The sequence below is a fragment of the Python bivittatus genome, unplaced genomic scaffold (genome assembly GCF_059951505.1).
Source record: "Python bivittatus isolate LINGU-HERP-01145 unplaced genomic scaffold, Pbiv_v1 ctg000320_np1212, whole genome shotgun sequence".
Classification (NCBI taxonomy): Eukaryota; Metazoa; Chordata; class Lepidosauria; order Squamata; family Pythonidae; genus Python; species Python bivittatus.
In genome coordinates this window covers 12,463,701-12,489,069 of record NW_028277052.1, presented here as the reverse complement: position 1 = coordinate 12,489,069, position 25,369 = coordinate 12,463,701, and the positions used below count along the sequence as shown (strand labels likewise).

The 25,369-nt window shown below is 39.8% G+C and overlaps 1 protein-coding gene across 1 annotated transcript; it reads right to left on the bottom strand.

The window, feature by feature from the left end:
- Window positions 1-11,990: 11,990 nt before the first annotated feature.
- On the bottom strand, window positions 11,991-22,070 carry LOC148216203 (interleukin-1 family member 10-like). The gene is made up of 4 exons (XM_088138794.1): window positions 21,986-22,070; window positions 17,798-17,953; window positions 14,348-14,481; window positions 11,991-12,206 (listed from the first exon to the last, which is right to left on the bottom strand). The coding sequence occupies exons 1-4, from the start codon at window positions 22,068-22,070 to the stop codon at window positions 11,991-11,993; spliced, it is 591 nt and encodes a 196-aa protein (XP_087994920.1).
- Window positions 22,071-25,369: the final 3,299 nt, after the last annotated feature.

Genomic DNA, 25,369 nt, shown 5'->3' with positions numbered 1-25,369 from the left:
TCGTACAGTCTGACAATGTTTCCATCCTAAGAAAACAGGAAGGCTTCATTAGAAAGAAGTTATGTAGTTATGCATGGCTGCAAAATTCTTAATGAATAGTTCATAGTTCCTTAGAAGACACATTTTCCACTAATAGGGACATCAATGTGTCCTCTTTAAGCAAAGTTTCCTTTGTCACCATCTTACTATTAAAAATGATCAAAAGAAACCAAATATTTAGCTAATAAATCAGTGACAATAGCTATAACTGTAACTAGAAATCAGGTAGAACATGGGAGCAAATGACTTTCCAGAATCTTTTGTGCATACCTGTATGTATATACAGGTATACACAAAATATATCTGTTGACCTACACATAAGTCAAAGTACTGTTGAAGCTACTGCACTTTTGCAAAAATAAAATAAAAATCTTCATCCGTTCATGACAAGGTAACATGTAACAGAGAGAGAGAGAGAAGTTTCTGTAATCTGGCAAGCGTATCATTTGAATGCCCTGTAAAAGATGATCTGACACAGGATGATAATTCCCATGTAAGCATCTCTAAATTGACACTTCCACTGGTGGAAAATATGTGAGACCTTTTAATACTAGCAGAGAATATAAATGGTGCAAATCATAGATCATAAAAGGACAAGCAAGGATCATTTTCCCAGAGAAACTGTCGTCCCCTATTGAGGTGTAACTGAAATACTCACCGTTAACTGGAGCTGGACCTGACCCTCCTCAGACTTCACACAGCTCATCGTATGTGTGTTGTTTGGGAGACCCATAAAGATGGGCTGCTGTTTTACATCTAGAGCATGATTAGGGAGCACACCAATCAATTGCTCTGGGAGAGGATCACAAGGAAGAAACGGTGTCCGAGGACAGGAGGGGGGAAATGACAAGTTTTTTCTATTAGTTGGGATGTTTTGGATGAGAAGACACTGATGTTAGGTTAAGAATAAGATCTACCAAAGCAAGAGAAACTGGTAAGAACAACTACAAGTTTTCATCTAGAGGTAAGGCTTTGTAGGCACACGTCACTGTAGACATTGTAAGAGAACCATATTAATCGAAGGTAGCAAAGAATCAGGAGTCTAGTAGCACCTTTTCTAACATGCACATTTTGTTAAAAGGCATAAAGCTTTCATGAGCCACAGCTCACTTTATCAGATGCAGTGATAAATAGAGATACATCAGTCTAGCCACTTTATGCGCCCAAGCTGCGACTCATGAAAGCTTATGCTTTTTAATAAGATATGTTAGTTGGAAAAAGGGCTACCAGACTCCTTCTGATTTCTTCTGGGAACAGCTGAATCTGGGAGAAATTTGGAACTGGGAGAAATGCCCTGGTTATGGTAGCATTTTAATTCCAAATGTTTAGTGTGGTGCACATTTCCACTTGTAAAATACCAATAAGAATTCAGAATGGAAGATTACTTTCCAAGCCCACTCTAACCCCTCAGGATTTCTCTACCATCTAACTGTGGGGCCTTTCTGAATTCCAACACCTAAAGGATCCAAATATCTATGGGCACAGGGGTGCACACATGCAGTATGTTGGGGATCCAGATTTAGAGAGTGGAGAATTCAGCAGGAAATCTTTTAACCAAGAATTCAGGGTAGCATTACCAAAATGGTCCCCACTCTGTTCTAAGACAGCCAGTTCTGACATCTCCATTATCCACTCTGAACATCAGAGATGGCCCATCAGTAATTTTGGCCAAGGAAGGATGGAGCTGTTCCAATAAAAAACAAAAACTTTTTACAAGAGTCACCCATTGGGGGAGATGGGTGGCATACAAATTTAATAAATAAATAAATAAATAAATAAATAAACAAACAAAAAATAAATAGTTCTTTGTTTTACCTGATGAACCTGAATCATTTGGACTTGCTACTAACTTCTTGTTCATCACGATAAGAAACTTATGGTTGATATCCCAAAATCTGAACAAACGAGGAGTCACTTCCCGAAGATATTGAACCTCATCTGGTGGAGGAAATTTTTGCACTCATATAATGCAAGTAAAGAGCATGTTTGGAGAAAGAAATAATTACATGTCGTGTGTTGCAGTAAGCTTAAAAGGTGTATCTATCACCAAAGGATTTATCTAATGCATCATGTGAAAGAGAGGCTTCTCGATGGGGTTCTCAGGCAATGAATACTCTGCCCAGGAAGCTGCATTAGTCCCACTATGTGGCAAAATCTCATCTCTTCTATCACACTTTCCATTGTTTCTAGGGCTGATTTTAATACTGACTGTAATTTTACCACTGATCTTAATTGTATTGGAGGGGTTTTTTTTGTTTGTTTGCTTTTAAATATTTTATCATTTGTACTTTTTATTGCTATAAGCTGCTTTGACTGCACTGAAAAGTGGGATGCCATTTGATTCATAAGTAAATAAATAAATAAATATTCAATATAAGCTGAGTCACAGCTAAATGCTATTATTTTATATCCACAACTTGCTTTCCTGCAAAAGAAACCTAACCCCATTTTAACCTAGTGTGGTGTACTGGGCAAAGACTATCTTCAGTCCTGTGTAAAGCAATTCTCTCTTTTGACATTCCTCCTTCCTCTGCACTCTACCCTCCCTTGCCAACAACAGCTAGTTAGCTAGTTAGCTGGTTACGGGATTTATAGGCCACCCCAATCTGTTACGACTCTGGGCAGCTTACCCAATACGCCAATAAAAGGACAATAAAAAGGCAAAATTAATTAAACGTCCAGAAAAAATGCCAACAATCATTTACAAACCAGAATATCATTCCAGAGCTCCATCACCCACTACCTCAGGACCTGAGATTTGTACCTTTAACATTCCTCTGCCTGAAATCAACAGCAGATATTGCCAAATGTGTACAAAAATCCAGCCTTAGCTAGACTCTGCCTAGAGCTGGGTTTGTGCCCTCTTTCCTTAGGAAATATACTGTCTCAGACTGGCTTTCCGCAAAAATCAGACGAGGAAGCAGAAAATTGTAATAATATGTAGCAGGCAGTCACTTAAAATCTGACTCAAAATTAACTATCAGTTGGTTATGCTTAACAGTGTTAACTAGTAGAATATTGATTGACATCCCAGACTGTGCATGAATATTTTTCATGAATTCTGGCAGAGGACTTTTCTGGGGGGAAAACTAGCATCAGGCTCCTCTTTTTAACATCATGCCAGAATGTATTGGAAAGAATAGGGAAAACAAAATTTATTTCTACTTTTTCTAAAATATTTAGAATATACGCATGCTTTGGAAACGTCTCCAGACCACTGAAGGAAAAAAAAAGGATTTTTTTTTTTTACCTGGTTTATAGTCTTTGAATAACTCTGTAATTTCTTCATCCCAAGTCTTCTTTTTGGCTGCTTCTGCCATTTCTCCAGCTGTCCCCAAAATTTCAGATTTCTCTAGAATTCCTCAGCAAGAGCTGGTTGGGCGTTCTGCAATGACAGCTGGAAAACCCTTCGTGTTTTGTCAATTATTTTTCATGCATAGAATCTTCATTTTGTGGGTTTTTTAATGGTGAAAAACACAGTATTAAGAATAGATAGATAGAGATGGCCTGCAATAACTTCTTTAAACCAACCAGAACTAGAACCAGAATGAAGAAAACAGCGATGGAGTTTTACTCCCCCCCCCAAAAAAAACCTCTTAAATTTTTGTTAATTATTTGTAATGGATAAGATCTTCATTTTGTGAATTTTCAATCATGAAAATGCAGAATGAGAGAGAGAGAGAGAGAGAGAGAGAAGGGGAGGGTGTGGAAGAGCAGGCTGTGGAGAAAAAATGGCAGGCCCCTGGGCTGCCTTCCTTCCCGCCTGTTTGCACCTTCTCCTCAGCACCAGCGTGGCAGAGTTGCTTATAAAATCTGCAACCTTGAAACAGGAGGGGGGAAGAAGTGTGTGGTTTGGGAGCTCCACAGCAGCAGCACACAGAGAAAAGCAGGCACAGAAAAGAAGCCATGCTTTCCTTCACAAAGACTGGCTGACCTAGAGGAAAAGAAGGGTAGTGGCAGAGCAAGGAAAAGTGGAAATATAAGAGCACAGTGTGGAAAGTTGCAAAGGCCCAGTGGTTTTGGTGGATCTTTTAAGTCTGTGTCAATAAAATTGGGTGCAGTTTTAAAAAGAACCCATGACAATTGCAGTAAATTCTTCCAACCAGCCAGAACTAGAACCAGAATGAAGAAAACAGTGATGGAGTTTTTGAGTGTGGTTTTTTTTAAAAGAAGTTCTTGAAATGAACTATCTGAACCATGTTGCTGATGAAAATCTCAGGCAAACATGCTTGTAGAAGGCCACGTCCCCACTAGTGACATTTAGCATCTTCTAGCATCGCCAAGCCACTCGGAGGGTAGAAGGTATTTCCTCGTTACTGATACAGTCAGGTCCAGAAATATTGGGACATCGACACAATTCTAACATCTTTGGCTCTATACACCACCACAATGGATTTGGAATGAAACAAACACAATGTGCGTTAACTGCAGACTGTCAGCTTTAATTTGAGGGTATGTACATCCAACTCAGGTGAACAGTTTGCATATGTGCCTCCCACTTGTTAAGGGACCAAAAGTAATGGGACAGAATAATAATCATAAATCAAACTTTCCCTTTTTAATACTTGGTTGCAAATCCATTGCAGTCAATCACAGCCTGAAGTCTGGAACGCATAGACATCACCAGATGCTGGGTTTCATCCCTGGTGATACTCTTCAGTTCCTGCTTGTTCTTGGGGCATTTTCCCTTCAGTTTTGTCTTCAGCAAGTGAAATGCATGCTCAATGGGATTCAGGTCAGGTGATTGACTTGGCCATTGCATAACATTCCACTTCTGTCCCTTCAAAAACTCTTTGGTTGCTTTTGCAGTATGCTTTGGGTCATTGTCCATCTGTACTGTGAAGCGCCGTCCAATGGGTTCTGCAGCATTTGGCTGAATGTGAGCAGATAATATTGCCCGAAACACTGCAGAATTCATCCTGCTGCTTTTGTCAGCAGTCACATCATCAATAAATACAAGAGAACCAGTTCCATTGGCAGCCATACATGCCCACGCCATGACACTACCACCACCATGCTTCACTGATGAGGTGGTATGCTTAGGATCATGAGCAGTTCCTTTCCTTCTCCATACTCTTCTCTTCCCATCACTCTGATACAAGTTGATCTTGGTCTCATCTGTCCATAGGATGTTGTTCCAGAACTGTGAAGGCTTTTCTAGATGTCGTTTGGCAAACCACAGTTATTTTCCGTTGTCTCCCGGGTCTTTTGGTGTTCCCGAGCTCACCGGTGCGTTCCTTCTTTTTGAGAATGTTCCAAACAGTTGTTTTGGCTATGCCTAATGTTCTTGCTATCTCTCTGATGGGTTTGTTTCGTTTCTTCAGCCTAATGATGGCTTGCTTCACTGATAGTGACAGCTCTTTGGATCTCATCTTGAGAGTTGACAGCAACAGATTCCAAGTGCAAATAGCACACTTGAAATGAACTCTGGGCCTTTTATCTGCACATTGTAATTGGGGTACTGAGGGAATATCACACGGCTGGCCATGGAACAGCTGAGAAGCCAATTGTCCCATTACTTTTGGTCCCTTAAAAAAGTGGGAGGCACATATGCAAACTGTTGTAATTCCTACACCGTTCACCTGAGTTGGATGTACATACCCTCAAATTAAAGCTGACAGTCTGCAGTTAACGCACATTGTGTTTGTTTCATTCCAAATCCATTGTGGTGGTGTATAGAGCCAAAGATGTTAGAATTGTGTCGATGTCCCAATATTTCTGGACCTGACTGTATATTGGCTCAGCAATGATTCCACATTTCTAGAAGAAGCTATGAGGAAATAGCTTGAACCTCTTCCCTAACTGACTAGAAAGAGATCTAGGGAAAATCTCAGATCTCCTAGAAAGAGATTTGGCTAAATCTGAGATCTCCTCCCTTACAGATCCTTTGGCCCTGGAAGCAGACAATATAGTACCAGAAGGTCTATGCAGATAAATGAAGAATCAATACCTGTGCATATGTGGAAACCTCCTGAGTCCTGGATGGAAGTCTCTCTTTCTCTGATCTCCTCTGGGCCTGACGCAACGTTTTATAACCACCAGCGGATGCGGTTTACATGCCCAAGGATAATATGACTAATGCTTGTATATTACACCAATTGGGCCTCATGTTTCCAGGGACATGTATCATTGGCTGATCCAGTGCACCAACTGCTTTTTTTCTTCCCACATCCCGCCAATCAATGCTGTCAGCATGACAAAAGTTTTGCCCAACCTTTTACCTGGCCAAAATTTAGGAAACAAATAAATGCTGCCTCTGCCAAAGGTGACTGGGTTCCTTTAAGAAGCACTTTAAGCTCCTTGAATCCTCTCTTCAGATCTCCCTTTCCAATCTTCTTTCTCTAAGTGGTCTCTTCCCTCAGCTTCCCTCCATAAACTATATTTCTCCTCTTTTCAGAGATCTTTCCTTCGCCCTTCCTCCTCTCTTTTAGCCATCACTTTCCTCTCCTCTTCTTGACACACCCACACACATGCTTGCTTTCAGTTCCCTTTCTATAAAACAAACCTCCAATTAAGGAGAGGGTGGGGCTGTTTTAACCCTGCACCAAAAGTCTGGATCCCAGGAGGAGAAACCTGCCTGCTCACTCCAAGTAGTAAGTTCACTCTTCTACATACCTCCCTTCTTTTAAGTGACAAGGTCTTTTCTTGGCACTGTTGTCATGCCAGCTTTACTAGCCATTTCATTATTTGCTTCTGGGTCTTGTCCCTGACAGGATAAAAAATCTGCATATGAAATGTAAAAACATGTGTTAGCACAAAGCACTCCCTGTATATTGTAAGGATTTCTAAGGATTTCTTAGTTTGCATCACCAATGCTTCATTTCATCAACAGGACTCAAGACTTTCAATCATATCTTTAGCCTTTGGCAGGTTGAGGCAAGGGTAGGTGGATTCTGGGCATTGGGGAAGTGTGAAGTTTTCTACAGGGGGAATTCATCAGGGGCACCTCTATTAAGGGATTAGGGAAATAACACTGCTTCAATACTTGCCGGGACACATCACTACCCAGCCTAAAGAAAGAGAAATACTAACTGTGTCTTCAGGGACTTCCAAACCCATCATGGCATACCAGTCTGAGCAAAGTCTTTACAGCTTGTGTGGCATGGAACATTAGATCTTGATCTAATAGTTCACTTTTCAAAACACTAGTAGAAATCGGAGGAATGTTGTACTCCTACCTTAGCATGGATTTACAACAGTAGCATTTTAGTTACCAAAATGTGTACCAACAGTTTCTTAAGTCACTATGAGTTCTTGTGTTTTCAGTTAAAATGGGTATTTTATTTAATAATTCTTACATTTTATTATGTGTTATGAGGTACTTGCATTTATTAAAATTCAGATTGGTGGATTGATTGTTTTCAGTTGTAAGCATAAACTTCCACCCTGAATCTCATCCCACCCTCCAACTGGGGACTTCAATGTTCACACTGGGGTCTTGACCCTTGACCCTGGGGTCTTGACCCTGGGGTCCTGACCTTTGACCCCGGGGTCCTGGCCATTGCTCCTGGGGTCTTTGGTTTTGCTACTGAGCTCTTAATTTTTGCCCCTGGGATCCTGAACCATGACCCTGGGTTCATGACCCTTGACCCTCAGGTCTTACCCTTGACCCCGGGCCTTGACCTTTGACCCTAGGGTCCTGACCTTTGCCACAGGGGTCTTTGGTTTTGCCACTGGGCTCTTAATCTTTCCCCTGGGCTCATGATCCTTGACCCTCAGGTCTTGACCCTTGACCCTATGGTCCTGACCTTTGCCACTGGGGTCTTTGGTTTTGCCACTGGGCTCTTAATCTTTGACCCTAGGGTCCTCACCTTTGACACTGGGGTCTTTGGTTTTGGCACTGAGCTCTTAATCTTTGCCCCTGGGGTCCTGACCCATGACCCTGGGGTCATGACCCTTGAACCTCGTGTCTTGACCCTTGACCCCGGGTACTTGACCTTTGACCCTAGGGTCTTGATCTTTGCCACTGGGGTCTCTGGTTTTGCCACTGGGCTCTTAACCTTGCCCCTAGGGTCCTGACCCATGACCCTGGGGTCTTTGGCTTTGCCACTTCACTTGTCACAAAAATTCATCACGAATTTTCCTGCCGGGGAGCCAAAATTGGCCGTTCTGCAAAACTCTCTGCAAAATATGCCTTAAACATAAAATTCCACTCCGAATCTCATCCTGCCCTCTTTCTTTCAATTGGGGTGCAACTTTTTTTCGGCGCCCCAGACTGTGCGCCTACCAGCCTCAGAAACGTTCTTCCCGGGGAGCCATAAATAGGCCGTTCCTCAAAACTCTCTGCAAAACTTTCTCTAAGCATAAAATTCCACCCCGAAACTCACACCACCCTCCGTTTTTCAATTCGGGTGCAACTTTTTTTCGGCCCCCAATCCCGTGACCCTACTGCAAGCATTACGAATTTTCCTCCTGGGGAGCCCAAATCGGCCGTTACGCAAAAGCCTCTGCAAAACCGTCTCTACGCACAAAATTCCACCCCGAATCTCATCCCGCCGACCGTTTTTCAACGCGGGTACAACTCATTTTCGACCCACCGGCCCACGCACCTATTGCCATCATCACCCATTTTTCTCCCAAGGAGCCAAATTCGGCCGTTCTGCAAAACTCTCTGCAAAACCATGTGCCTACTACCGACATCACAAATTTTCTTGCTGGGGAGCCAAAATCAGCCGTCCCGCAAAACACTTTGCAAAATCTTCCCTAAGCACATAATTCCACCCCGAATCTCACCCCGCCCTCCGTTTTTCAATTCAGGTGCAACTTATATTCGGCCCCATCCAGCGCACCTACTTGACGTCTAACCCTGGTGTCCTGGCCTTTGACGCTGGGGCCCTTGGTTCTGTATGTAATAATTCTTACATTTTATTATGAGTTATGATGTACTTGCATTTACTTAAATTCAGATTGGTGGATTGATTGCTTTCAGTTCGAGACCAAACAAAAATTCAGATAACGTGATGGAATGTGTCTATAAAGAGGAGGGTTATGTGGTGGATAGCAACAGAGAGCAAGGCTATCAGGAAGGAGGGGGTGCATTCCAGGAGGGGGGAGGAGGCAAAAGGCAGCATAGTCCACGGGGGAATGTGGGAAGTGAAAGAGGTTCAGGATAGCCACTCCCTAGAACCTCCCAGGGTATATCTACTAGTTGCAGTAGTATAGATTTAGTCTGGCAAGATTCTGTCTAAAGGGGTATGCAGATAAAGGAACTTAACTCAACTGGACTATTTCACCATTATTCTTGGGCTGGGCCTAACAGATAAATATCTTGTTGACTTGGTTAACATCTTTAATATTTAGACATCGCATCTTGTCCTCAAGACTTCTTGGGTCAAGGTGACATCCAAGCTTGCATAATCAAAGTACAGGTAGTCCCCAGTTTAAGAATGAGTTCCGTTCCAAGGTCTAGCCTTAAATCGAATTTATATATAAGCCAGAACGGTATTATTGTATAATACTACATTAGTAGTATTGTGTAATGAATTTGAACCATTGTGTATTTAACTCAAATAATTGTGTATTTAACTCAAATTTTGCTACAATAGGCTCCATTCTCAACTATGGGTCATCTGTAACCCAGGCATTCTTAACCCGGGTTCCAAATATTTGAAATTTCAGTTTATGCCCAGAAGTATGTAATATAATATGGTTGTCCAGCCCTTCAGATTCAGTCTCTGAAATACACATCAGAGCATCAGGTGTGCAACTGTGACCCCTGCAGTCAACATCTTAAAGATCCAGTCCAGAGTGCTCCATAGCCCTACAGCATACTGCATTCCCCCCCCCCCGAAAAATCTGCCATTGAAATAATGAAAACAACACCACCCAGAAACTGCCTATCAACCCTTAATGTTTGCTGTGTTTCCACCTACCAAAGTAAAATACAATGGGATACTGTAGAGTACAATACCCTTATTCCCAAGGGAGACTTTCAGTAAGGACATGGTGAAATGGACGTCTCTGAGGGAGCGGGTTTGGCATTGTGGTGGAGACCAACAGCCAGATGGAGATTTCTGGCTGCCGAAATCTCTCCAGAAAAAGGAGAGATGATGAGATCACCCACCTGTACTCCAGACCACTGCTTCTCATGAGTAAACTGCAGGAACTGAGGTTTTTGCCGTTGGCTCATATGTTGAGCAGCTTGGAGTTGAGGGATTCCATCTAAGCTTACAGCCATAATGTAGCCCACATGGACATAAAATTCTGCTGAGCCTCATTTCTTAATCACTTTGAAAATTGCTTCTTAATGGCTTTTCAACTATTAAGAAACTTCCGATCAACAAGTGTTATAATACACACCAGGCGAGTTTCCTTCAATCCCTAGCGAAAGAAGTTTTAAAGGTAAGTTTAAGGACTTTAAAAAAAATTTTTTTTATTGAAGTAAACAGCAAAAGGGTGATTAGAACATTGATTTTGGGAAGTTATAAATGGACTAAGGGTCCAGATGGGTTTGAAATAAGGTTTTGAAATTAATCATAAGAATCCTTCCCATGGGAAAATGCTGTTGTTTTGAATTCTTAAAAGAAAACAAGATAGGATAGGAATTTGAATGTTGGATACTAGTGGGAGCCAGTTGAAATTAATAGTTATAATTAAAGGGGAAGAACACTTAAATTTGACTTACTAACACAGAATGGAGCAAAACACTTTAACATTGGATGTATTGGAGGATATTTTTGAGCAATGGCGCAAGAAGATAATCTTAAAAGCGTCTGCCATTATAGATAGACTGCCTTTAAAAGACGTTCTGGAAGAGGAACAAATTTTACTAGATGGACTGAGATTGATCTGAATGTGGCTTTATAAATGACAAGCAATAAGAATGATATGGAAAAAGATATTATACTGGATATACAAATGAAACTGAATTAGATTCAAGTTTCCTAAGCATTCTAAGGTACAGGGATGTGACTAATACAAAATGCTACAACAGTTCTATCAAATTTTAATCAGGTTGCAATAATAATGGAGCAAACCCTAAGAATATAAGCATTAGTAATCCTTGCTGTAGCATTGGATTCCACTTTACCCCTGGCTCCATAATCAAGTTACAGTATATATGACTTTAACTCAAGGGTTCTCAAACAATAGGTTGGGATCCCCTGGGGGAAGGTGAGCAAGTAAAAAGGGGTCATAAAACCAGCATTTAAAAACCTCATCAGGTCCTCCCCATCTGGCTTTAAGGAGGTAATAAATTCTATCTTTTGTTTGTTTGTTTGCTTGTTCAGTTAATCCACATTACCATCATTGGCACTTTCCTCTGAAACTGCAGGTGACACTGCAGGTGATTTCTTTTCCCAAAGAAATTCCTTTTAGCTCAAGCAGACTTCAGAATCCAGGGTACCCATTAGGGAGTAAAGGAGGAAGGGTAGGCAGAATGGGTCTGGGGTGGATCCACCTTGGGCTTATTTTTATGAGGAATGAAACTTTAAAATGAGAAAATACAAAGTGAAAGGAAAAGCTCTAGGGAGAAAATGAATATGTTATTCCTGCAACTCTTCCCTCCCTCCCTTCTTTGCCTGCCTCCCTTCTTTGCCTGCCTCCCTCCCTTCCCCACACACACACACACACACAAGTTTGCTGTTTGGGATGCACTTAACAGATAATAAACATAAGGACAGGATATAATAATTATATATTTATTGTTTAGTTAGGGTTCATTTTGATGATAAATAACAAACAGACATTACTTAAGTGCCTTATAATCTGAGAAATTCCAAATACTTCTCCTCAATCTGCTAACAGCATCCTCAGTTGCATAAGACTGCATTTTTTTACTTCTTGCAAAACTTGCATTCCCCATAAAACCTGAAATAGACATTCCCCTTAAATAATTCTAGAGTTCCACTTTTTCCTTCTAATTTGTTTTGAAATAAAAGAGTGTAACATCAGTGCCTCCTTTTGGACCCAGACAATTTCCTCTATTTCCCCTTGAAAACAAAATTTCTGATTCATGGTTTTTTTTCAAAATAAAACAGGACATTTCCAGGTCCTCCTTTCCGACTCAAACCAACAGGTTTGTCTGGTTCAGAAGAAGTACTTATGAACCAACCAGGGAACTGGGCAGATTCAAAAGAGCAAGTTTCTGAACCACCATCCGTCTTGCTGTAGAAACTGAAGTCCAAAAACTTCTCATTTTGTCTGTATAGCTCCATAATGTCTCTCTCCTAAGAAAACATGAAAGTTTGGTTAGATGGAATATTGCAACAATAGATTGGCTGGAGTTGCCCACAGGGTTGGAAGTCCTAGGCAAAAGGGTCTGGGGGCGGGTCTCTTCTCTATCGACATGTCCTGCTTCCTCCTCATTCCTCTTGGGATGGCAAGAGTCCAAGGAGAGCTGGCCAATTCAGGATAGGGTTTTCTTTTTCATTTCTCACAATGTTCCAGTGAGATGCTAAGTGGGAAGCATGTGAGTAATTAAAAGGGTGGCCAGATCCAGCCACATAGCAAGGGGAAGACCATGTGGTGTGCTGATTGTGGGTTCCTCATCTTGTCACAAAAAATCAGGCAAGGAGGAAAGACATAAAATAAAGTACCAGAACAAGCAGCATCTGAAAACCCTACTAGTGAGCAGCCATCGAAGACTATCATAAATTCCTAACCTGGCACAAAAAGAATTAGCCATGAATGGCCTTTCAGAAATCAGTTCTTCACCAGTGGGGATTAAGTACTTGTTCCCAGTATTATTTACAATTGTCCAATTTATTTATTTTTTAATCTGAAAAACACTAACGGTAACCCCTCAAAATGAGAAGTTGGTGGATTCAGGGACTGTTCATAACAAATATCTCAACAATAGCAGTTTAACATATTGCACTTTCAATTACAGGGAACATTTAACTAAAGACACAGTAGCCCTTAAATTGGTTTTCTGTTTCAATGCTGGACAGCCTAGTGTTGTTAGTGGATTCTGTTGAAAAAAATAAAAAGCATGGAAGGAAAATATAGAAAACATCATGTGGTTATCATGTAATCAAATATCTCCCATTGTGACATCCAGAGCTTCATTCTGCTCTGGAGATCAGCCATAGTATATACAAGACTTTATGTTCCCTGCTTCTTCTGAGTAGTTTCAATTTAAAGAAAGATTATCCCACATTTAAGACTTCACAGTAGCCTTCAAAACTCAATTAACCATTCTGTAAGCATATTTTTCAGAAGTTAAAATAAAGGAAAAGCTTTGTCCCTACCTGGTAAACTTTAGAACAGCAAAGATTTATCCAGTTTCAGAATGTAGGAATCACTGTTGTGAAACAGGGAAAGATGTTCCAAAGAAACTACTAGGTTTGGAATCACCTCTAGTTCTTGGAATTCAGCTTTTCCACTTAGCCACTTCACTTAGGTGAAGACTCTAGCAGTTGCTTTTGTACAAGTTTGTTTAGAGTTAATTGTGGTTACATATTATTATTATTAAGTATTATTATTATTTGTGTGTGTGTGTGTGTGTGTGTGTGTGTCTTACCGTGCTCAGCAAGCCCAGCCCATTTGGTAAGTGTATGGCTCATTGTATTGGGTAAGCCCTAAAAATGGGTGATATAGTAAGCAGGCTATGTGTGCTGCATAAATGCTGCCATTTATTAAAATTAACTTTTTATTAATTACAAAAAAGGGGAAAAAACATAAAAGTGCTTTAACATAAAAGTGAATATAACAACAAAAAAGTAAATATATCATTATAATAGTACACGATTACAATTCTATATAAGCTTATCTAATACAAATATTATTCAAGTACATATATATTTCTAATAGAATTATATGACCATCCCATTTTTTTTAACCCAGTGTATTTTGTATAAATGAGTCCCATATTTCATTATACTTGCCCATCCAAAGTCTATGTCTATAGGCAACCCACTCATAAGTGGCAAGTGTAATCAGGTCTTCAATCCATTGACTAAATGGAGCCATATATTTATCTTTTCAGTGCTGCTATATCAGTCTTTTGGCCAAAGTAGGGGCATGGAGAATCCATTTACATTGTCCAGTTGCCAAGTTCCATGTACTAGGTATATAGTTCAAAAGAATATTATCCTCTGAAAATTTTAGCTTTTGTTGCACCATTATATCTATCTATCTATCTATCTATCTATCTATCTATCTATCTATCTATCTATCTATCTCACTACTTTCTCCCAAAATTTAGTAAGTATAGGACATTGTAAGAACACATGTTTGAAAGATGTCCTTATTACATCTTCAGCAAAATATTGCTTTTTACAATCCTTTTCTGTACAGATGTAATGGAGTGCATAAATGCTGCCATTGTAAAGAGAAAGAGCTATGTTAAGTTATGATGACAACTCACCACTAATTGTAGCTGAGGATGACCCTCGCTAGACAACATGCAAGACAGGGTATGTGATTTACCCTTGAGGCCCATAAAGATGGGTTGCTGTCTTGGATCTAAGGCATTATTGGGGAGCACAGCCATCCACTGTTCTGGAGGAGAATGATAGACAAAAAACAAGGTCAAGGGAAAATGCAGAACCTCTTCTGCTGGTCCAGAAGATGTGGATGAAAAAGCCACAGGTGCAAGGTTAATTGTAGGATAATAAGTAAACCTTTTAGAACCCAATAGGAACATATATGAGACTTATTTAGAATTGCGGTAGGTGGAAAATTGAGCATACAGCTAGTCTTGTTCTAAGTAATAAGATAGTACAGCATTAACTCCAAAAAAGAATGCTAAGCCCTAGCACTTCCATTACCCAGAATTTACAAATGTGTCCTCTGACAGCTGACTTTTGCCCATGGCTTGTTACCATCCTATTATGTAGCCATCCAGAAACCCAAGCAGACATTGTTCTGGTTAACCGAGAAGAGAAACTGAAACAGGAACTAGTTTCATTTCCCACTGGAAGATTTCCCCATTGAAGGCTTCCAGGTGAGGACCTATGGCAAGTTAGACATCCTTGTGAGCAACTCTGTGAGCAGGGACAGCACCTCAGTGAAATCGGCACCCAAGAGATGGGTTCTGGCTGACAAAAATCTCTCCAGAGGAAGGAGAGATTGGGGGATTGCCTTCTTGTGTTCTAGATAGCTGCTCCTCATGAGGAGACCATGGGAATTGAGTTTCTTGTAGTTGAGCATGAGTTGAGTGGCTTGGGAGCTGAGGGAATATCAATGCACCCTAAACCACTGTGCAGCCTTTATGGACATACAGCTGGCAAAAAACTCACTTTCTTAAACACCTTTGGATATAATTAATTTATAACCTAAAAGAGATATTCTGAATGGCGGGGAAGAACAAAGACTCTCAGTGAGTTGCCTTCTTTTTGGAATTAAGAGAGAGAAAAAAAGGTTCCTTAAACGATTTTAATTTAAAAGCAAAAAGCTTGATTGTGATTCAAGAAAGTTTTAAACAGATAAAGGGGACAGTAATTTTAGAAAACAAAAGATTTTTTTTTTTCCTGAAAAAAATGCCTTTGAAATGACTGGAAACTCCTTATGGATTTTTTGCATAAAAATGAAAAAATGAACTTGTGATTTATGGTTTTGGTGATTAGAAGGATAGATTATAGAAAGAAGAGAGCCATGATGTAACTTTAGAGAGCGAGGTTAAAATATAATTCTACTTATAACTGCTGTGAAGAATATCAGAAGCTACTTCTTTGTACCTTTATATCTTTCTTTATATCTTTTTCTTTTCCTTTCTACTTTCTTCTATTTTGTTTTCTTATTGTACTTTCAGCTTTTTCTGTCATTTTTCTCTTTTTTGTTTTCTCTGTTCTAATTTAGTTTGTTGTAGTTATTGTTCTTAAAACTTAATAAAAATTATAATTAAAAAAGGAAGATTTCTTCATAGGAGAAGGACAAGATTGCTGCTGAACTGGCAGAGGTATAGTCTTTAAACAGGGACTTGTGGGAAGAAGATGAGACTTTTAGCAGGCAAGGTGGAGGTGTAATGGCTGGCAACCAAAAATGTATCTAGATAGCATTGGTTGTTGAAGACTGATGATTTTAGCAAAGAGCACGTGTTGGCTGAAGGTTCTGAGTTGGACTGAGCAGTGTTACATTACTGAAAAGAGAGTAGGACAATACTCTCAGAAGCAGAGCAGGCATGATCTGAAGAAGAGTGCTGAAGAGACTCTGGGAGAGAGAGAGAGATGAAAACTATGTTTTACAAATTGGAGAGAGAAATCCAGTGCCAGAGAGAGAAAGAGAGAGAGAGAGAGAATATGCTTTTGATCTTATCTTAATTCCAAATAGAGGTAGAATCTGTTGAAATAAACTAGTGTACGTGCATGTTAAATCAATATTAGAGAGTACATAAATGAGCCTTTTGAGAACATTTAAGCCATGCAGTGTTCAGTAGAGGAAAAGTAAAAGTTCCTTCTACAATTCATGTTAATTTTAAAGCCATGGCTTCATTCCTTCCATGCGGGTTCTCAATAAAAACAATCAACTGAAGGTGGAAGAATCCAGACTTGGCTTATCTAACTGTAAATAACCTTGCTAACTCTTGCTAAGGAATCAAAAGACAGCAACAGCAACAGCAACAGCAACAGCAACAGCAACAGCAACAGCAACAGCAACAGCAACAGCAACAGCAACAGCAACAGCAACAGCAACAGCAACAGCAACAGCAACAGCAGGCATGGAATATTACAAGTACACCAGACCGTTTCAGAAGAAAAAAGGGCATTGGAAGAATATCTGAAGGACAATGAAGAAGATGCATTGAGGCTACTATACCGTGAAGGCTTACTGAATACCAAAGAAACCAAACTGGCCTATAAGAAAGACAAAATGAAGAATAGGAAAGAGACATGGCAAGGCAAAGTATTACATGGCCAGTACACAAAAGAACTAGCAGGCAAAGCAGATAACAACAAGACCTGCCAATGGCTAAGAGCAGGAAAGTTGAAGAAAGAGACAGAGGGGCTAATTCTGGCTGCACAAGACCAAGCCTTAAGAACAAATGCATATAAAGCCAGAATTGAGAAGACAGCAACAGACAGAAAATGCCACCTCTCCAAAGAAGCTGAAGAAACAGTGGACCACCTAGTCAGCTTCTGCAAGAAGATCGCACAGACTGACTACAAACAACGGCATGACAAAGTAGCAACAATGGTGCATTGGAATATCTGCAAGCAATAGCATTTGCCTGCAACCAAAAACTGGTGGGACCACAAAACAGACAAAGTAATAGAAAATGAAGACGCTAAAGTGCTCTGGGACTTTAGAATTCAAACAGACAAGCACCTGCCACACAACACCCCAGACTTAACAATTGTTGATAAGAAAGACAAAAAAGTCTGGATAGTGGACATTGCAATACCTGGAGACAGCAGAATAGAAGAGAAAGAATTGGAGAAAATCACAAAATATAAAAAGCTGCAAATAGAAGAGGAATGACTATGGCAAAAGAAAGCAAAAATAATACCAATAGTAATAGGTGCCTTAGGTGCAATCCCAAAACATCTGGAGTACCACTTGAAACTATCAGCATTGACAAAATCACCATCAGTCAATTGCAAAAGGCAGCTTTATTGGAACAGCTCATATCCTGTGACGATACCTTTAACACCATCAGGCAACATCTGCCTATCCCCAGGTCCTTGGGAAGGACTCGATAGGTGGATAAAAATGCTAAATCCAGTGTAAGTATCTGCCTGATTGTGCGACCAACAATAATATCTCAATAGGTGTTTTGCACTGTCTCATCAAATCCTGAGAACTAACAAAAAGTCCATGACATGTTCCATCAATTATACATGGAGAATGTAATATAAATCCTATCAGGTTTTGGTACCTGGTGAACTGAAATCCTGTGGGTTTGCTACCAGCATGCTGTTGACCATGAAGAGGAATTTCTGGCTAATATCCCAAATTAAGAAGAAGTAGGGGTTTTTTAAACTTAGAAGCAGAATTCCATCTGAAGATGGTTTCACATAAGTCGTATTCAGATCTGGAAGATATGATATGGAAAAGATATGCATATATTTATATAGACATTCATTCTGCTTAAAACCATGCAAGCAAAGGAAAAGTATCAACTGGTCAACTGGTTTGGTTCAGTACTCCATTTAGTAAATGTATTGTTTGTCAGCTGCCCCGTTTAATTTGGGGGTTACAGCTCAAGTATGCAAGGAAAGGGTGAATGGGCCCTGGACATCACTGCTTGACATGACTAAAATATGCAATGGGGAACGACTGATTGGAATGATCTACTTACCATATTTATGTGTGCATTATGTATGAATTTATTTTATTCATGTAAAGCTCCTCCATTTTATTCATTTTATTCATGTAAAGCAGAAGAGATTAAGAAGAGGTGGCAAGAATAAACAGAAGAACTATACAAGAAAGATCTTAATGTCCCTGCTATCCATGCTGGTGTGATCACTGACCTTGAGCCAGACATCCTAGAGAGCGAAGTCAAGTGGGCCTTAGGAAGCATTACTAACAACAAAGCTAGAGGAGATGACAGTATTCCAGCTGAGTTATTTAAAATACTAAAAGATGATGCTGTTAAAATGCTGCACTCAATATGCCAGCAAGTTTGGAAAACACAACAGTGGCCACAGGATTGGAAAAGGTCAGTTTACATTCCAATTCCAAAGAAGGGCAATGCCAAAGAATGCTCAAACTGTTGCACAATTGCACTCATTTCACATGCTAGCAAGGTTATGCTCAAAATCCTACAAGCTAGGCTTCAGCAGTACGTGAACTGAGAATTACCAGATGTACAAGCTGGGTTTCAAAGAGGCAGAGGAACTAGAGATCAAATTGCCAACATTCGCTGGATCATAGAGAAAGCATGAGAGTTCCAGAAAAACATCTACTTCTGCTTCATTGACTATGCAGAAGCCTTCGACTGTGTAGATCACAACAAACTATGGCAAATTCTTAGAGAGATGGGAGTACCAGATCACCTTACCTGTCTCCTGAGAAATCTATATGTGGGCCAAGAAGCAACAGTTAGAACCGGTCATGGAACAACTGATTGGTTCAAAATACGGAAAGGAATATGACAAGGCTGTATACTGTCACCCTGCTTATTTAACTTATATGCAGAGTACATTATGAGAAATGCCAGGCTGGAAGAATCACAAGCCGGAATTAAGATTCCAGGGAGAAACATCAACAACCTCAGATGTGCAGATGATACCACCCTAATCACAGAAAGTGAAGAACTAAAGAGCCTCTTGATGAGGGTGAAAGAGGAGAGTGCGAAAGCTGGCTTGAAACTCAACATTAAAAAAAACTAAGATCATGGCATCTGGACCCATCAATTCCTGGCAAATAGAAGGAGTAGAAATGGAAGCAGTAACAGACTTCATTTATTTGGGCTCCAAGATCACCGCAGACAGAGACTGCAGCCATGAAATTAAAAGACGCTTGCTCCTTGGGAGGAAAGCTATGGCAAGCCTAGATAGCATATTAAAAAGCAGAGACGTCACCTTGCCGACAAAGATCCATATAATCAAAGCTATGGTTTTTCCAGTAGTAATGTATGGCTGTGAGAGCTGGACCATAAAGAAGGCTGAATGCCGAAGAATTGATGCCTTTGAACTGTGGTGCTGGAGAAGACTCTTAGGAGTCCCTTGGACTGCTAGAAGGTCAAACCAGTCAATCCTAAAGGAAATCAACCCTGACTGCTCATTGGAAGGATTGATAATGAAGCTCAAGCTCAGCTACTTTGGTCACCTAATGCGAAGAGAGGACTCTTTGGCAAAGACCCTGATGCTGGGAAAGATTGAAGGCAAAAGGAGAAGGGGACGGCAGATGAGATGGTTAGATAGCATCACTGAAGCAATGAGCATGAAACTGAGCCAACTCAGGGAGGCAGTGAAGGACAGGAAGGCCTGGAGCAATGTGGTTCATAGGGTCACGAAGAGTCGGACACGACTTAACGACTGAACAACAAGAACAAAAAGCTCCTCCAGAAGCTCTACCAAAACATAAGGTTTCTTCTTTTCTCTGGCCTAAGAAACCCGCCATCCTTCCAAGAGATCAGGAGCCGAAGGAATGCTCGATTCCAGACTGAATCACATAATATATAATTTACAGATATAATATATAACTTAATTGGATAGTAATATTGCAGTATGTATTTTTATTTAATTTTATTTATTGATCACATTTGTATAGTGTGTATAGTATAGTATAGATTGTATAGTATAGATAAGGAACAGGGGTGAAAGAACTATATGTTTGTCCACCTTTGGTGTTGGTGTGGCACCTGAAAGATTTCTAATTCATTTTCAAGGATCTGACCTTGTAAGTTGAAGCTGTCCCCAAATCTGCTGTCTCTGAGACTCTTATCTTGTGCCTCTGTTTGCTTTGGATGTCACACACACACACACACACACACACACACACACACACTCATCCCCCACTTTGCTTCTGCTTCTTGTTTCCCTGAATTCTGCCCTGCCCTTGGTAGGGAAGCTGGCAAGGAAGAACTAAGCTCTGAGCTCTGTTGTCGTTCACTCAATTTTGTTTCAGTTAAATTGACCCAGCTTGCAGAACTGGTTTTTCCATCAACGTCAGTAGGAGATCACTTACTGTACCTTTGCCTGTAGGGTAAAGGCAGCTGTTTTATTAAGGAATAATCCTGTTCATGCATTCAGGTAAAAATTCCTTTGAGTCAAGCTTGACTCCTGGTGATTTCATGGGCACATTGATGTAGTTTTCTTGGCAACAGTACAGAAGTGGTCTGCCACTGTCATCTTGTGAGATGTTCTATTGATTTCCCAGTCTAGCTAACAGCACTGCAATTCCTTGACAGTTCCCATCCAAATACTAACCAGGTCCAATCCTGCTTAGCGTTTACAGATCAGCCAAGATCAGCTAGGTGCATATCTACCACTGGATTTACTGGGAATGTTTGACTATGTTTGCTCCATCTTTCCTATTATTATATCTGTTATATTTAATATTGACCCTATCAGGGAAAAAAGGGTGTGATCGCTCTAAATTGTTAAAGCCCAACATCAGTTGCATCAGTGAAGTCCTCGGTACTCTCTGAGATTGATTATTTGCTTGCAGACATTTCACTACCCCACGAGGTAACATCATCAGTGCTAGTGAGTGTGGGGTTTGCTCCTGTTTATATACAGTACCTTGCTCTGCCAGTTAGGGTGGGTGTGTGGTTTTCTCCTTGGTGGTTCCTTGATTAGGGTGCTGCTTACTGCTTGATTGTTTGTCTTTATCTAGTCAGGTAATGAAACGTTTGCAAGAAAAGAACCAAGCTCAGAGAGCACCAAGGACTCCACAGTTCAACCCTGAGCTACATACATTCTCTTCTATTGGAATCAGTTGCACCAGTTCTGGCACTGGGCACTTTCAGAGAGATTTAACATCATATTTCTCTTTGAAAATAAATATACAAGCTGCCACATCAAATTATGTCTCATGAGATGTCACAGTGAAGATGTCTCATTTTTATGTGGTCCACAACAGTGGTGCTCACATATTTCAAAACCATGGATCTGAAGGGGCATGTTAGGGGCTGCACTTTCCCTTTGCCCCTAGATATTTGAATGTATTATTGTAAGTCTTCATAAATAATGTATAGTTATTATTTTAATTCAGTTAGGTATTATTTGAAAGTTAGGGTTTAATGTGATTAGATAGTATTTAAAGATTATTTGAAACTAGGTTATTACTTGAAAGTTTATTATTAATTATTATTATTATTTGAAGTTAGGCTATTTTACATTATGTTCAATAACTTTTATAGTGATTATAGATTTTACAATTGTAAGATGCATTCATTTATTTATAGCTCTTAGTTCTATACGTTTTAGCCTTACCACTATTTTAAACTATAAATCTTATGGTAATATATAGATTTTAGATTCATAAATTTATTCACTTATAGTTTTTAGTTTATAGATCATAATTCCATAAGTATTTTATGGTAAATATATTTTACCTTATTAAATTGGAAATATCTCAAGAAAAACAAACAAAATAATAAGTAATTTTTTACCGTGTTCTGGTTTATGCTGTTGGAAGAATTCCATCATTTCCTCATCCCATGTCTTCTTATGGCTTTTATTCTCCTGGATCCTCATTTCTACTATTTTTCGCAGTTGCTCCAGCTTTGTTGCTGCTTCAGGGACTTAGCAAACTTTTCCACACTTGATACTACTGTCCTAAGAGAATCTGTTAAAGGTATTTAGCATCATAAACTGTGGCTCCAGAGAGACAGAGAATAGAGAGGCCATCCAGCACATTATGAACACCCACAGAATGGAAAGAGATCTGTTGGTGTTTCCAGGCACTAAAAAACTTTGACTTTCGTACATCATGATTCCCCCCCCCCCCTTCTTATGAAATCTCTGCTGCCATGTGTCATGAAAACCCCTGGCCTCCTTCACTTCAAGTCTACTCTTCTTGAATGTCTCCAAAGCAGATCTACTCTATCCTCATCATTCATATTATAGTACTTCTAAATGACTCCGCAGACTCATCTCCATCTCATCTCATGTTTTTTCATAATGCTTAGAGTAGCAGTTCCTTTCCTGATGAAATCTATTGTTTTACTGTCTATAAGAAATTTAACAAGTGTATTTTCCACACTTTTGCTGATCTTCACTGGCAAAGAACTTTCTTTAGTTTGATTAATCTGTTTGATTCATTTGTTAGGAGTGTTTCTTAGGAAAGAATTTGGCTGCCATATTCCATGCTTCTAACATGTTGAAATTGTCTGTATCAGCTCCACATTTTTTTTTCTCCTCAAAGAAAAGTACCCATCTGTCTTATGCTCTAAAATAAGGAAGACTTTTGAAGAGGGATTCAAGAGCCACAGTTGGCTAAAGTAACAATGCAAAATGATTGGGTTTGCATCACGCACCTGAACAAGGCTGGGACTTTTCACTATAGAAAGGGCGGTAGGGAGGATATTGGGGATTCATTTCTTTAACCATGTTAAATCTCTTGCAGGGCTTTCAATGTTGCTTTTGAATGTTTCCTGCTTCAAAGGAAGATAAAATTCAGCAGCACAGAGAAATACACATGTACTGCAATTGTAACCCTGTATCTCTAATCAGAGATGCACAGTTTTTATAATCTGAGCAGAAACCAGAGCACCCTATATCAAGATAGGCTTGTTCTGAAAAGGAATGGAGACCAGGAACCAGTTAACAAAGCAAACTGTGAAAAGTGGAGCAAAGATGCATTACTCAATTTTTGAAAAGATAAAGAATCTGAGGTTGTCTTTTAATTTTGTTCAGAGGGAGAGGAAATGTTTAACTCTTTAAAGTGTAGGTGCAATCTAGGGTGGTGGTTGTTTCTCCTCCTCCTTCTCCTCCTCCTCCTCCTCTTTTTGGATACCATTTGGGAGATGTGTAAGAATTTATATTTTAAAAAGGGTTTAATCCACTTGCTCAAAATCCTGCCATCACCCATGCAAGATTTACACCTCTATTTTCTAATGCAAGAGGGAGAAGTGAAATTTATTTACAAAGTAAAACAACAAAGAGTCTTGTAGCATATAATAGCATCAGGTTTTGTCACAATCTGCTTCATAAATTGATTAGTCTTCTCTGCAAAAGACACACAGGGAGAGACACACAGAGAGGTTTAATAGTAAATTCATCAATACCACCTCAAAATCAAACTGACTAAAATCGAGCAGTAGTGTGCAGATTTTTTTTTAAATGGCAAATCATAAAAGCCATATGAATTCTTGTTATTAAAAGCTCAAGAAAAGAAATGCATATTCTAATCTGGTGCTCAGATGACCACAATAATAGATGGCAAAACTGGCCAAGAAAGAACTTAGCACTATGGAATGATTTAGCTCTGGAAACAGACAGGGAAAGAATGTGCAAAAAATATAATGAAGAAGGTTGTACCTGTAATGGTATAACAATTTTCTTTGGCTGAAAGATCCTTCTGTGTGTCCACCTCTGAGATTTTACATAATTTATAGCCACTTGTGACACTGGTGGGTGTGCCTTCCAACTGAGTGGAAATACCATGATCCCATAAATGGTTTGTTGTTAAGCTTTTGCTTCTTTACAGAATGATTTAGGCAATGCAAAGCTTTTGTTGGCAAGAGATTTCTCCATCTGAAAGCACTAAAGAATCAATAGAAGAGAATATGCATAGCCCAGGGTTGAACCGTGGAGTCCTTGGGGTTCTCTGAGCTTGGTTGTTTTTTTGCAAACATTTCATTACCTGATTAGGTAACATCTTCAGTGCTAGCATGGAGTGGGGCTTGCTCTCTGTTTATATACTGTAGCATGCCCTGCCAGCGTTGGTGGGGGGCTGTTCTCCCCCCCCCCCCAGTAGTTCTTTGATTAGGGTATTGTTCACTGCTTGATTGTATGTCTGGTGATAATCTTGGTGTTAATCTCTGCTTATCTGGGTGATGATTGCTGGTGAGGAGATGTTCTGAACTTTTGTTTCCTTTTATTGTCTCTTTTGAATAGTGTATAGAAATTGTTTATCTCTATGTGCCTGTTGATGGCTGCCTTGTCTGAATACCAAACTTCCAAGAATTCCCTTGCATTTTTGGATTTAGCTTGGTCTAAGATGCTGACAGTTTCCCAGTTGAAACTATGATTAAGTCTGAGATTAAGGACTTTTCATCATGTCTTCTGACTGCTAGTTGGTGTTCATGGATGTACTCTGCTAGCTTTCTGCCTGTCTGTCCTACGTAGTGGTTCTTACAGTCCTTATACTGTATGTTGTAGATGACGCCTGTTTTTTCCTCTGAGACCACTCAACCTACTACAACACAACCAACACAAGCTGTGAAAAGGATAACACTGCCACACATCAGAAACATCTCAGAAACAACCAATAGACTATTACAACCACATGGCATCTCTGTAGCACACAAACCAACTAAAGCCCTCCAAAACATCTTAAGTAAGCCAAAAGACCCAGTAACCCAAGAAATAAAAACAGGAGTCATCTACAACATACAGTGTAAGGACTGTAACAATAAAAATATGATCCACCAGAGACAATAAAAAGAAACAAAAGATCAGAACATCTCCTCACCAGCAATCATCACCTAGATAAGCAGAGATTAACACCAAGATTATCACCAGTCATACAATCAAACAGTAAACAATACTCTAATCAAGGAACTACCGGGGACACCAACACTGACAGGGCATGCCACTGTATATAAACAGAGAGCAAACCCCACTCCATTCTAGCACTGAAGATGTTACCTAGTCAGGTAACAAAACGTTTGCAAAAAAACAACCAAGCTCAGAGAACCCCAAGGACTCCACAGCACTAAAGAATACTTAGTTGTATTTCCCTCTTATCATTTTGGAGCAGAATTCTGGTTAGAAACACTTCAAGCAAAAATGAATTTGTGTGTCTGTGTGTTCACAATATATTGACTCCT

Bases quoted from the DNA above. Each gene is read 5' to 3' on its own strand.
- LOC148216203 (XM_088138794.1), bottom strand. From the start codon at position 22,070: ATGAGGATCCAGGAGAATAAAAGCCATAAGAAGACATGGGATGAGGAA. The intron at 17,954-21,985 runs GTAAAAAATTAC...CATATCTTCCAG, and splicing joins ACAGCATAAACCAGAACACG to ATCTGAATACGACTTATGTG. The intron at 12,207-14,347 runs GTGAGTTGTCAT...ATGTTTTCTTAG, and splicing joins ATCCTCAGCTACAATTAGTG to GAGAGAGACATTATGGAGCT.